Source organism: Chrysemys picta, chromosome 16, assembly GCF_011386835.1.
Source record: "Chrysemys picta bellii isolate R12L10 chromosome 16, ASM1138683v2, whole genome shotgun sequence".
Classification (NCBI taxonomy): Eukaryota; Metazoa; Chordata; order Testudines; family Emydidae; genus Chrysemys; species Chrysemys picta.
Genome location: NC_088806.1, coordinates 4,438,569 through 4,451,630, shown reverse-complemented (window position 1 = coordinate 4,451,630; position 13,062 = coordinate 4,438,569). Strand labels below are relative to the sequence as shown.

The following is a 13,062-nucleotide window of genomic DNA, read 5'->3' as shown; positions in this document are numbered from 1 at the left end:
AAGAGTAGTTTCAGGTTTTGCACCTGCCCAACTGCCCCACCAGTGTTCGTGGTTTTATGATCACAAGCCCTGATGCTGCAGTGAACAGCACAGACTTCAGTGGGGCTCAGCACGGATGCAGGGATCCACCCATGGGGTTTTCAGTGCAGGATCAAGGCCATGCTTTTCTGCTTTGCCTGGTCTGTTCTAATGCAAGGGTCTCAAACTCAAATGACCACGAGGGCCACATGAGGACTACTACATTGGCCCGAGGGCCGCAATTACTGACACCTCGCCCTCGGTCCCACCCCCACTCCACCCCTTCCACGAGGCCCCACCTCTTCCCACCCCTTTCCTGCCCCCATTCCAACCCTTTCCCTGAAATCCCCACCCCATCTCTGCCCCCTCCCTGCCCCCAGGGGTGTGGCGGGGGCTCAGGGCAGGGAGTTGGGGTGTGGGGTGCAGGAGGGGTGAGGGGTGCGGCAGGGGATCAGGGTGAAGGGTGAGGCAGGGGGATCAGGGCAGGGGGTTCGGCGGCAGGAGGGATTCGGGGGGGTGGGCTCAGGCCTGACGCGCACCGGAGGCAGGGCAGGGTGCCTGCCTGCCTACCTGCCCTGCCCCCGCGTCGCTCCGGGAAGCGGATGGAACTTGGGGAAGGAGGGGTGCAGGGGTGTGTGGCTGTTGCTTCGGGCACTTCCCCCAGCGGCTCCCATTGGCCGCGGTTCCCCATTCGTGGCCAATGGGAGCCGCTGGGGCGGTGCCCGAAGCAACAGCGCCAGACACCCCTGCGCCCCTCCTTCCCCAGGTTCCGCCCGCTTCACGGAGCGGGGCGGGGGCAGGGCGGGCAGGCAGGGAGCCTGCCCTGCCCCCAGTGCGCGTTGGGCCGGAGCCGCTCTAGGTAAACACTGGGGGAGGGCGGGGGGGGGCCGCGAGGAGCTCGCGGGCCGCAGAAAATAACCCCGCGGGCCGCATGCGGCCCCCAGGCCTCGTGTTTGAGACCCCTGCTCTAATGAGTCTTACTGGCATTGCTGTGTTGGTTTGGGGTGTGATTTTTACTAATGTAGATATGCCAGTAAAGTGGTAGTGTAGACACAGTTATAACGGTGTTTATACTGGTATCGTTTATCCTGGTCAGGGAAATCCAATAAGCACTTTTATACTAATATAAATATGTCCACACTAGAGGTTTTTGACAGTATAGACCTGATCTACCCTTAAAATTTTTGCCAGTGTAGCTCGTTATCAAGCGTGGAAAAAATCACATCCCATAACTGACCTGATGGTGGTGGCAAAAGCACAAATGTAGATGCAGTTACACAAGCAAAACCATGCTTTTGCTGATATCATTTATTTCATTTAGGGAACTGATATAAATTATACCAGCAAATGCACTCTTCCTGGTATAAACGGCACCTCCACTAAGATGGTTTGCTGGTATAGTTACACTGGCAGATCCTTTTCTAGCAGAGACAAGGCCGTAGCATAGCCTTTATTAAACTGCTTCTCCTTTCATGTGCTGCTGTGTGAAAGATCCATGGAAGATAGCAGGTAGAGTGACCTGATTATACATGGAGTGTGGCTAAAGGCAGTCCACATACTGAAATAATAGAGATCCCCCTGTGACAATGCGGTTCTGGCGGAACCCAACTGAGAGTGCCAACTCAGGACAAATTGCTCAAATAGGGCAGTTACAGCCCAAGGCTGGGGTTTTTTCCACCTTTTCTTCAGTCTCACCCCACTGGCTAACTGCAAGTCTCACAAGCAATCTTCTTAGACACTCCAGTTTCCCAGTATTACCACCAGTACCACTCGTTATGGGGACAAATGGTTATGAAAACCAATACCCCAGTAAAAGAAAAAGGTTCTCCTGATCCCAAAGGACCAAGCCCCAGACCCAGGTCAATATACAAATCAGATCTTACCCACAAATCACGCTGTTGCCAATCCTTTAGAATCTAAAATCTAAAGGTTTATTCATAAAAGGAAAAAGATAGAGATGAGAGTTAGAATTGGTTAAATGGAATCAATTACATACAGTAATGGCAAAGTTCTTGGTTCAGGCTTGCAGCAGCGATGGAATAAACTGCAGGTTCAAATCAAGTCTCTGGAATACATCCCCCGCTGGGATGGGTCCTCAGTCCTTTGTTCAAAGCTTCAGCTTGTAGCAAAGTTCCTCCAGAGGTATGAAGCAGGATTGAAGACCAAATGGAGATGAGGCATCAGCCTTATATAGTCTTTTCCAGGTGTAAGAACACCTCTTTGTTCTTACTGTGGAAAATTACAACAAAATGGAGTCTGGAGTCACATGGGCCAGTCCCTGAATACTTTGCCGAGTTACAAGGTGTATCTGCCTTCTCTCAATGGGTCCATTGTATAGCTGATGGTCCTTAATGGGCCATCAAGCAGGCTAGGCAGAGCTAACACCAGTTTGTCTGGGATGTCACCCAGCAGCATAGCATAAGTTTGAAATACAGACAGTATAGAGCCAATATTCATAACTTCAACTACAAAAGTGATACACACATATAGACAGCATAATCATAACCAGTAAACCAGAACCTTGTCTTAGACACCCCATTTGATCCCCTTTATACAAGATTTGCGTGCCACTACAGGACCTTGGTTGCAACAATGATCTATATGGTCCCAGATTATATCAATAACGTCACCCCCCCCCCCCGCACGCTAATCTCAATTCTAATAATCTTAGAGGTTACTTGTAAATCACTAGGAACTACATTTTTATGCCTCAGTCCTGGAAAGATTTCTGCACGTGTGTACCATTACTCGTGTGTGTAATCTCATTGGATTACTCCTCTGACTAAAATTGTGCACATGTGTAAATCTTTCAGGACGTGGGCCTTAATAATTCCTGGAAATTTTCTGCTACTGAAAAGCTCTAGGATTCTCTAAAAACAATGGTCACTGTACAGTAGTGTAGAATCCCAGCTCTCCTGTTGTGCAGTGCAAAGCAGGAAAATCAGGGATCTACTATGTATGACTGCGAACATGCACATCATCATGCTGTCCTTTGTCCTCATTCGCTCCCAGAGCCAATCCGGCTAATAGGCAGGATTTGCCCGGTTAACAAGCAGATATTTACAAGAATTTCACTTCCTCATGAGGGACTGCACACCATGCCTGCATGTCTCTGCAATAACAATGAACCCAGTGCCCTGGGCTAAATTTGTATTATAATAGAGCTTGGGAACCCCAGTCACAAATACAGTGCAGACAGGCAGGTCTCTGCCCCCAGAGAACTTACAGTTGACGTGTAAGATGAGATAACAGATGGTGGGGGAGTACAAGGAAACATTGAGACCGTATTGGTGAACGTGATAAGCTATGGTCTCAGCGCCCTCGCTGCTGATAAGCACTACAGCATTGGTGCCTCATCAGCTGGGCAACTTATGTGGTAAGGTGGATAGGAGTCTTAGTGTGAAGGGGATATTTAACCATTGGAACAACTTGCCAAGGGCTGTAGCGGATTGTCCATCACTGGTAATTTTTAAATCCGGATTGGATGTTTTTCTGAAAGATCTGCTCTAGGGGTTATTTGGGGGAAGTTCTGTAGCTTGTGTTATACAGGTCAGGCTAGATGATCACGATGGTCCCTTCTGGCCTTGGGATCTGACATTTAAGATGACTTTGGGGGAGGGGTGGTGTGTGGTACATAGCACTGAACGAGGTGACATGTATGTTTTGCTTTTCAGGTGTCCATTGTGGAAGGCATATAACCTCTCATGGGCTGGCGCTGAACTGCTGCACAGATCTTATGTGGTTTGATCACATTGTTCCTTATGGACTCGAAGGGACGGGTGTCACCTCGCTGAGCGAAGAACTCCAGAGACATGTCATAGTTGATGAAATAACTGAGCCTTTTCTGGACGCTTTTGAAGAAGTGTTTCAGTGCTCCCTAACTTCCCATGAGGAATCTATCGGATAAAGGGCTCAGAGTGCCTCACTTACCTGTGGAAATGTGAATATTTCTTTGGTGCTTTCATGGTGTTACTAGAAATCCAGCTTGCTTGTTCCATCTTCCTATCAGCAATTAAATACGTGTAACAAACTGTACTTCTCGCATTTGAAACATATTTCTTGCTTTTGTAAAAATAAGCTGCTGTGTCTTTAAGTATACATGGGTCTTTAAAAAAAAAACGAGGAGTACTTGTGGCACCTTAGAGACTAACAAATTTATTTGGGCATGAGCTTTCATGGGCTAAAACCCACTTCATCAGATGCATGGAGTGGAAAATACAGTAGGCAGAATATATACACAGAACATGAAAGGATGGGAGTTGCCTTACCAAGTGGGGGGGTCAGTTCTAACAAGACAATTCAATTAAAGTGGCAGTGGGCTATTCTCAACAGTAGGATACCAAGGGAGGAAAAATCACTTTTGTAGTGGTAATCAGGGTGGCCCTTTTCAAACAGTTGACAAGAAGGTGTGAGTAACAGTAGGGGGAAATTAGTTTTTGTAGTGACCCATCCACTCCCAGTCTTTATTCAGGCCTAATTTGATGGTGTCCAGTTTGGAAATTAATTCCAGTTCTGCAGTTTTTCATTGGAGTCTGTTTTGAAGTTTTTTTGTTGAAGAATTGCCACCTTTACGTCTGTTATTGAGTGTCCAGGGAGATTGAAGTGCTCTCCGATTGGTTTTTGAAGGTTATTCTTGACATCTGATTTGTGTCCATTTATTCTTTTGTGTAGAGACTCTACGGTTTGGCCAATGTACATGGCAGAGGGGCATTGCTGGCACATGATGGCATATATCACCTCGGTTGATGTGCAGGTGAACGAGCCCTTGATGGTATGGCTGATGTGGTTAGGTCCTATGATGGTGTCCCTTGAATAGCTATGTGGACAAAGTTGGCAACAGGGTTTGTTGCAGGGATAGGTTCCTGGGTTCGTGTTTTTTGTTGTGTGGTGTGTAGCTGCTGGTGAGTATTTGCTTCAGGTTGGGGGGCTGTCTGTAAGCGAGGACTGGATTGTCTCCCAAGGTCTGTGAGAGTGAGGGATCATCCTTCAGGATAGGTTGCAGATCCTTGTTGATGCGCTGGAGAGGTTTTAGTTGGGGGCTGAAGGTGACGGCTAGTGGCGTTCTGTTACTTTCTTTGTTGGGCCTCTCCTGTAGTAGGTGACTTCTGGGTACCCTTCTGGCTCTGTCAATCTCTTTCTTCACTTCAGCAGGTAGGTATTGTAGTTTTAAGAATGCTTGATACAGTTTCTGTAGGTGTTTGTCTCTGTCTGAGGGATTGGCGCAAATGCGGTTGTATCTTAGAGCTTGGCTGTAGACAATGGATCGTGTGATGTGGTCTGGATGAAAGCTGGAGGCATGTAGGTAAGTATAGCGGTCAGTAGGTTTCCGGTATTGGGTGGTGGTTATGTGACCATCGCTTATTTGCATTGTAGTGTCCAGGAAGTGGATCTCTTGTGTGGACTGGTCCAGGCTGAGGATGATGGTGTGGCGGAAATTGTTGAAATCTTGGTGGAATTCCTCAAGGGCTTCTTTTCCATGGGTCCAGATGATGATGATGTTATCCATGTAGTGCAAGTAGAGTAGGGGCGTTAGGGGACGAGAGCTATGGAAGCGTTGTTCTAAGTCAGCCATAAAAATGTTGGCACACCACTTTAATTGAATTCTCGTTAGCACTGACCCCCCACTTGGTAAGGCAACTCCCGTCTTTTCATGTACTGTGTATATATACTTGCCTAATGTATTTTCCACTCCATGCATCTGATTAAGTGGATTTTAGACCATGAAAGCTTATGCCCAAATAAATGTAGTCTCTAAGGTGCCACAAGGACTCCTCGTTGTTTTTGCTGATACAGACTAACATGGCTAACACTCTGAAATGTGTCTTTAAGTATACATTGCATTCTGACACTGATCTTGGCCACCTCGATCTCTTTGTCTTAATGATCAAATGACATACAAAACAGGACAAAAAAACCAAAAGGGGTTTAATTTTCCTTTACACTAAACCCCCTTTACACCATTTTGGTGGTGGTACAATGCTTTGAAGTGGGTGCAGGTGTAATTTACTCCCACTTAAAGTCCCCAATATACTGCCAGAGCAGTGTGAAGGGGTCATAGCATAAATGGGGATAAAGCCCAGGAATTTCATTGACAAACTAGATGCTATGTCTGAGCTGAGCTTCCCCGGAGAAGTAAGTTTGAAATTAAAACCGGAAGGGCTGTGTGATTCATGTCTAGTTTGTGATTCATGCTAACAGCCGGATCCATTTCTGCAGTACTCCTGCCTAGGCGGTTATTTCCCACTATGTATTTGTGCAACTGATTATTCCCTCCTAAGTGTAGTACTTTGCATTTGTCCTTACTGAATTTCATTGCATTTATTTCAGACCATTTTACTAGTTTGTCAAGATCATTTTGAATTCTAATCCTGTCTTCTAAAGTGCTTGCAACCCCTCCCAGCTTGGTATCATCCGCAGATTTATAAGTGTATTCTCCATGCCATTATACAAATCATTTAGTAAGATATTGAGTAGACCTGGACAGATTCCTGTGGGACCCCACTTAATATCCCCTTCCAGCTTGACTGTGAAGCGTTGATAATGGCTCTTTGAGTATGCTTTTCCAACCAGTTATGCACCCACCTTATAGTAGGTTCATCTAAGCGATAGTTCCCTAGTTTGTTTATGAGCAGGTCATGTGAGATGGTATCAAAAGCCTTAGGCTAAAGTCGAGTTATATTACAAGGCTTGTTATCCTGTCAAAGAAGGATATTAAATTGGTTTAACATGATTTGTTCTTTGACTAATCCATGTTGACTGTTACTTATCACTTAGAAGATAAGTGCTTACAAATTGATTTTTTGATTTGCTCCATTATCTTTCCAGGTAACAAAATTAAGCTGATTGGTCTGACTGGTCAGACTAATTGTTTAATTTGTCAGGGTCATTTTGAATTCTAATCCTGTCCTCCAAAGTGCTTCCGTCCCTCTCAGCTTGGTGTCATTCTCAGATTTTATAAGCTTTCCAGTCCATTATCCAAGTCAGTAATGAAAATATTGACTAATACTGGACCCAGGAGTGACCCCTGTGGGATCCCACTAGCTATGCTCTGGTTTCACAGTGAACCCTTAAGAACTACTCTGAGTTCAGTCTTTCAATCAGCTGTGCACCCATGTTATATTATTTCATCTAGACCACATTTCCCTAGTTTGCTTATGAAAATGTCACAAGGGACTGTCTCAGAAGCCTTACTAAAATAACCATATATCACGTCTACTGCTTCCTTCCTATCTGCTAGGCTTGTAACCCTGTCAAAGAAGGAAATTAGGTTGGTTGGCATGATTTTGTTCTTGAAAAATCCATGCTGGCTATTCCTTAGAACCCTATGATTTAAAAAAAAATTAGGATATCTCCATTAATTTAATTTTATCTCCTAGAACTGGAAGGGACCTTGAAAGGTCATTGAGTCCAGCCCCCTGCCTTCACTAGCAGGACCAAGTACTGATTTTGCCCCAGATTCCTAAGTGGCCCTGAGTTTCTTAACCCTTTACAGGTGAAAGGATTTTGGAGTCTCTGGCCAGGAGGGATTTTATAGTACTGTACACAGGAGGGCTGTTACCCTTCCCTTTATAGTTATGACAACTACTTTCTCCTTTAAATTTTTTTCTAAGACCTTGCATACTACAGATGTCAAACTAACAGGCCTGTAGTTACCCAGATTACTTTTTTTCCCTTTCTTAAAAATAGGAACTTTGTTAGCAATTCTCCAGTCACACAGTACAACCCCTGAGTTTACAGATTCATGAAATTGCAAGCCCATTAGCAAGAATTTTTCATGTGCCAGTTCCTTTAATATTCTTGGATGAAGATTCTCTGCGATTTAGTCGCATTAAGCTGTTCGAGTTTGGCTCGAATGTGGTAATATCTACCTCCATATCCTCATTCCCATTTGTCATCCTACCATTATCCCTGACCTCCTCAAGTTTACGATTTACAATGGGTGTTTCTATTTTTATTTCTTAAGATAACTCCCAGCTCTGCCCCCCCCTCACAACACACCCCAAAATCCCAGCTCTGCCCCCCCTCACTAACACCCCCAAACTCCCAGCTCTGCCCCTTCATACTGACACCCCCAAAAAACTCCCAGCTCTGCCCCCTCTGACACCCCCAAACTCCCCAACTCTGACCCCTCTCACTGACACCCCCAAACTCCCAACTCTACCCCCTCACTGATACCCCCCCCAACCACCAGCTCTGCCCCCTCTCACTGACACCCCTCCAACTCCCAGCTTTGCCCCCCAGTGACACCTCCCAAACTCCTAGCTCATCCCCCCCCCTCACAGAGTTTGGGGGAGACAAGGGCCTGCACCCCCGGCTTCCTGCGATTCACCATGACTCTCAGCCAGCCAGTAAAGTACAAGGTTTATTTAGACTACAGGAACACAATCCAAGACAGGTCTTGCAGGTACAGACAACAGGAACCCCTCAGTCAGGTCCATCTTGGGGGACCCCAGGGAGGCCAGAGCCCTGTCTGGGCTCCCCTCCATTTTCCCAGCCAGCTCCAAACTGAGACCCTCCACCCCTCCTCCTCTGGGCTTTGTCCCTTTCCCCGGGCCGGGAGGTCACCTGATGCCTTTGTTCTCCAACACCTTTAGCTATCACCTTGCAGGGGGGGAAGGGCCCAGGCCATCAGTTGCCAGGAGACAGAGTGTCGGCCATTTATGTACACTGGCCCTCCGCTCTGCAACAATCACACCCCCTTATCCCACCACCTAGAGACTTAAGAAATGCATAGGGGAAACTGAGGCACCCTTACAGTATTCAGAAGAAACATTAAGAACAGTCCCACTTTGTCACATCTGTCCCCCCTTCAAGACTGAACTGAGCGAGGTCACTTTAGCCGGTGACCTGGGGAAGTTTGATCCCACCAACGTTCCCATGGATGCCCCATCATCTCTCCCATTCTTTGGTGGGAGTTACACCAGGCCCTTCCAGTTTTATACCCTTCCTTGGGTCGAGTGTGCTTGATGGCACTTGCTGGTGGCATGTGGGAAGGTTTAAGCGGCCCGTGCCCTTTTTCCAAAACCCTTGGGGTTCAAACTGAGATCGGGTCTTCTCCCAGCGCTCCAGTTTGGAGGGCTGTGATTTGAGCTCTCTTGGTTAAGAACCCCCATCTTGACCTTGGCCACTCTCTGACCATGTGTCTCTGTCACCCCCCGCTTGGCATCAGCCCCTTTCATTGGATGCAGCCACGTCAGGGCAGAGGGGTTAGTATACACTGCAAAGCGCAGCCGAAATAGGTACGGCTGCAGCTTTTTACGGGCCTGCCCCATGGCCAGGCATTTCTTCTTTATGGCCACGTAGTTCTGCTCCCAGGGCAGCAGCTTCTTGCTTGGGCACCCAATGGGGTGTCTCTCCCCCTTAGCATCGACCTGCATCAGCACCACGGCCCAGCCCTGCATCTGAGGCATCGGTGAACATTATAAAGGGCTTGGCACTGTCTGGGTTTATCAGATTTACCAGGCCCTGGATTAGAGCCTCCTTCAGCGCACAGAGAGCCCTTTGGCACTGCTCAGTCCAGACCACCACGTCTGGCTTCCCCTTCTTACATACCTCAGTGATGGGAGTAGCTAGGGAGCTAAAGTGGGGTATGAACCCGCGTAGCACCCTGCCATCCCGATAAAGGCCTGGACGTGTTTCTTGGTCTGGAGAACGGGCCAATCTCTGATCCTCTTCACCAGCCCGTTGAACTGAGGGTGATATGCAGAGGTCCAGGGACAGACCCCCACATTTCTCCCACAAGCCAGGCTGACATGAAATTTGACCCCGGTCTGTAAGGACTTCACTGGAGACCCCTTCTTTGCTGAAGATGGTCAGCAGCATGTCTGTCTCAGCGGAGGGCAGATCCCCCACCCCTGGGTAGCGGTTGGCGAAATCCATCACCACCAGGATGCATTTCTTCCCCAACCGGATCGCCTTGCTATATCCAGAGCCCCCCATCCCTACCATAGAATCACTTCCATGGTTGGCAGCCATCCTGCCCTGCCTGTGTCCCCCCCCCCCGCACTCAGCTGGGGTCTCTTCTCCCCCCTGGTTCAGCGCTGTCCTTGCTGTCCCAGTGGGGGCAGGCAGTGAGCTCTCTGCTCTGGTCACAGCATCAGAGCCAGCGTGAGCCCCCTTTCCGGTGTGCAGGGGGGCAGGGAACATCTTTGTCCCCCACAGTCCCAGGGGTCTGGTTAGAGACAGGCAGGTATCCTAAGCCTAGCAGTTCCTCCCCCCTGCCAGCCAGGTCATTTGCATTTTCACTGACCATTTCCGTCTCAGCCGATTGGTTCCCGGGATTCAAATTCAAACCCTCGGCCGTTACAGGAGCAGGGCCTGGATCCTGTCCCAAAGAGACACCCTCCCCAACAGGGTCTCACAGCTGATATCCTGGAGAACCCCAACGACCAGCCAGCCCAACACCTCCTGTGTCTGCACAGGAATCTGGGCCATAGGCAGGGCAATGGGCTTCATGGGGCCTTCACGCAGGTCACACAGCCCCTCAGCATCTGCGGCTGCACCACCCGGGGCCTGACAACAGTTCCCTCTGTCCCAGGGTCTCGCCATCCCAGGAATGTCTCCCCATTGACCACCACCTTCTGCTCCCACTGGGAATCCGAGGGGCCTGAGCCCAGGAGACTCCACACAGACATATAGGTTGGGGTCAGGAGTGGGAGCCTGTCCACTACCCCACCCATCTGGCTGACGGCGTCTATGGCCTTGGGACCCAGCAAGGGAGCTAGACACCGGGGCTTTTCCGCAGGATCCCCCTGGTTCAAATCACCAGCCTGCTCGAAGGCCGTGTGGTGGGCAACCACATCCCCCCCTCCTTAACTAGGGGCAGCAATTTAGTATCGAGGTTCCCTGCGGAACTGGCACCCTGGGGTCTATCCCCACTCACCCCTGAGAAGTCCCCTATGCCTCTCCGCTCCACCATCACCAGTTCATCCTGCTGCTGCTTCTCCTGCAGCTTTTTCTCAGGCTCTCATTGTCTCTCACAGTCCTCTTGCTCTCTCGGACTCAGCTCCAGTCCCATCTGTGTCCGACCCCCCTATGGGGAACCCAATCATGAAGACCCCCATCTAGTCGGGGACAGGCGTTTTGGGGATGCCTGGCTACTGGTCCAGCTGCTCCCAGATCCTCCTCCATTTGGGTCAGGAATCTGCTCCTTAGAGCAGTCATCATCCTCCAGTTGCACGATTAACTGTGCTTTGGTGAACTTTCCAATGTGCAACTCTCTCTTTTTGCACAGGGTTACAATGTCCTTAAGGAGATGTGATAGGCCATCACTTCACTGTTCCCAAGTTGTTGTGGCCTCACAGGCCCGTGTGTTCTCAGCTCCCCACGGTTTCCAGGGAGAACCCCTAGTGTGCCAACCCTTGTCAAGGTCACCCCCTCTCTGCCAGGGTCAAGCTGCAGACTCCTCCGCCCCGGGACCACTTGCTGCAATCCGCAGGGGACCCTGTTACTGCAAAAGTCCTTCTTGCTGGTCACACACTCCCAGGGGTTAATCGCCCCCTGAAACCATCTCTCTCTGAGCCTTCAGCACACCTGGTCCTCGTTATCCCCCCTTCGTTTTACTGCTCTCCAGTCACTTACTGCAGGAAGCGCCATCCACGGGGTGCAGTACATCCCACCGCTACCACCAGTTGTCACAGAGTTTGGGGGAGACAAGGCCCTGCACCCCCGGCTTCCTGCGATTCACCGTGACTCTCAGCCAGCCAGTAAAGCAGAAGGTTTATTTAGACGATAGGAACACAGTCCAAGACAGGTCTTGCAGGTACAGACAACAGGAACCCCTCAGTCAGGTCCAATACTGGATTTACAATGGTGCCACTGGTGCCGGACCCACAGTTGAAAGGGGTCCTGGACCACTCTTCTCCACCCCCGCTCTCTCCTGTGGGGTCAGAGAAGATTTGGGGGGTGCCAAAAAGCGGTGCCCCCCAATTTTTTTTTACACTACAGTGGAGTCACATTTTACATGGGGGTTAGGTTCTAAAGTCACCGTGTAAGAGGAAAATTGCGCATAGTGAAAAGTACCATAAAGTACAGTATACACAGTATACACTAGAACAGGGGTCCTCAACCTACGGCACACGTGCCAAAGATGGCACACGAGCCGATTTTTTTTAATGACAGGCTGTGGGTCCCGGCTGCCGCTGAGCCTGCTGCCGACCTGGGGTTCTGTTCACACAGCCGGCAGCGGACTGAGCAGGGCTGTCAGTGGGCCGGCTCCTGCCAGCCGGGGTCCCGGTCGCCAGCCCTGCTCAGCCTCCCGCCGGCCTGGGTGAATGTCAGGAGGCGGAGCAGAGTCGCCGGCTGGGACCCCGGCTGGCAGCTGAATGAAGGGAACCCCAGGCCAGCAGCAGGATCAGCGGCAGCCGGGACCCGCAGCCTGCCATTAAAAAAAAAAAAATCAGCTGGCGTGCCACCTTTGGCACACGAGGATTGAGGATCCCTGTTCTAGTGTAGACAGTGTATACTATGTATACTGTGTGTACTGTAGTTTATGGTAATTTTCACTATACGTGATTTTCCTCTTACGTGCTGACCTCAGAACCTAACCCCCGCGTAAGATGTGACTCCACTGTATTCATTTTGAAAATTTATAATAAGCGATGCTCCGGGGAGGGGGGGCGCTCAAGTGGAAGTTTTGCCTAGGGTGCAAAACATCCTTGCACCAGCCCTGGATACTGTGTCAGCTGATCCCCACAGTCTCCAACTTACCTGGGCAGTACAGCAGACATGGCCCTGCCCACTAGCTCCTCTCCACTCCCTAGCCCCCCACCACTTGCCTCCCCTTAAAGCTTAGCCCTCTTACTTTTAAAAATGATTGCTTGCCCCTCTCCACCACTCAGGCTTTTCTGGCAGCCCTGTTGCCAGGGATCCAGTTTTAGACTGGAAACACCAGTAGAAAATGGGACCTGAGTGTCCGGTTAGCAGTGCTGACTGGAAACTAAATGTCTGGTTATAGGACCACATTAGCCTCCGCTCCTCCCACTCCCGACACCCACCCCAGAGAGCTGGAAGAGAACCTGTCCTGCTGCTGTGGGAGGAGGGGCA

At 49.6% G+C, this 13,062-nt stretch overlaps 1 protein-coding gene across 8 annotated transcripts in view; it reads left to right on the top strand.

Moving 5' to 3' along the window:
* Positions 1–6,748, top strand: part of LOC135975968 (glucose 1,6-bisphosphate synthase-like) — a 316,498-nt gene extending 309,750 nt beyond the window's left edge. For 4 of the 8 annotated variants that reach the window (XR_010593192.1, XR_010593193.1, XR_010593191.1 and 1 more), the window contains exon 3: positions 3,693–6,748. Coding sequence is in view for 1 of the 8 variants with exons in the window: in XM_065570143.1 (XP_065426215.1) it covers positions 3,693–3,716 (24 nt within the window). In the remaining 7 variants the exon portion in view is untranslated. The remainder of the gene's footprint in view (positions 1–3,692) is intronic. The other 4 variants (XR_010593189.1, XR_010593190.1, XR_010593188.1 and 1 more) reach the window with 1 other exon arrangement.
* The last annotated feature ends 6,314 nt before the right edge of the window (positions 6,749–13,062 follow it).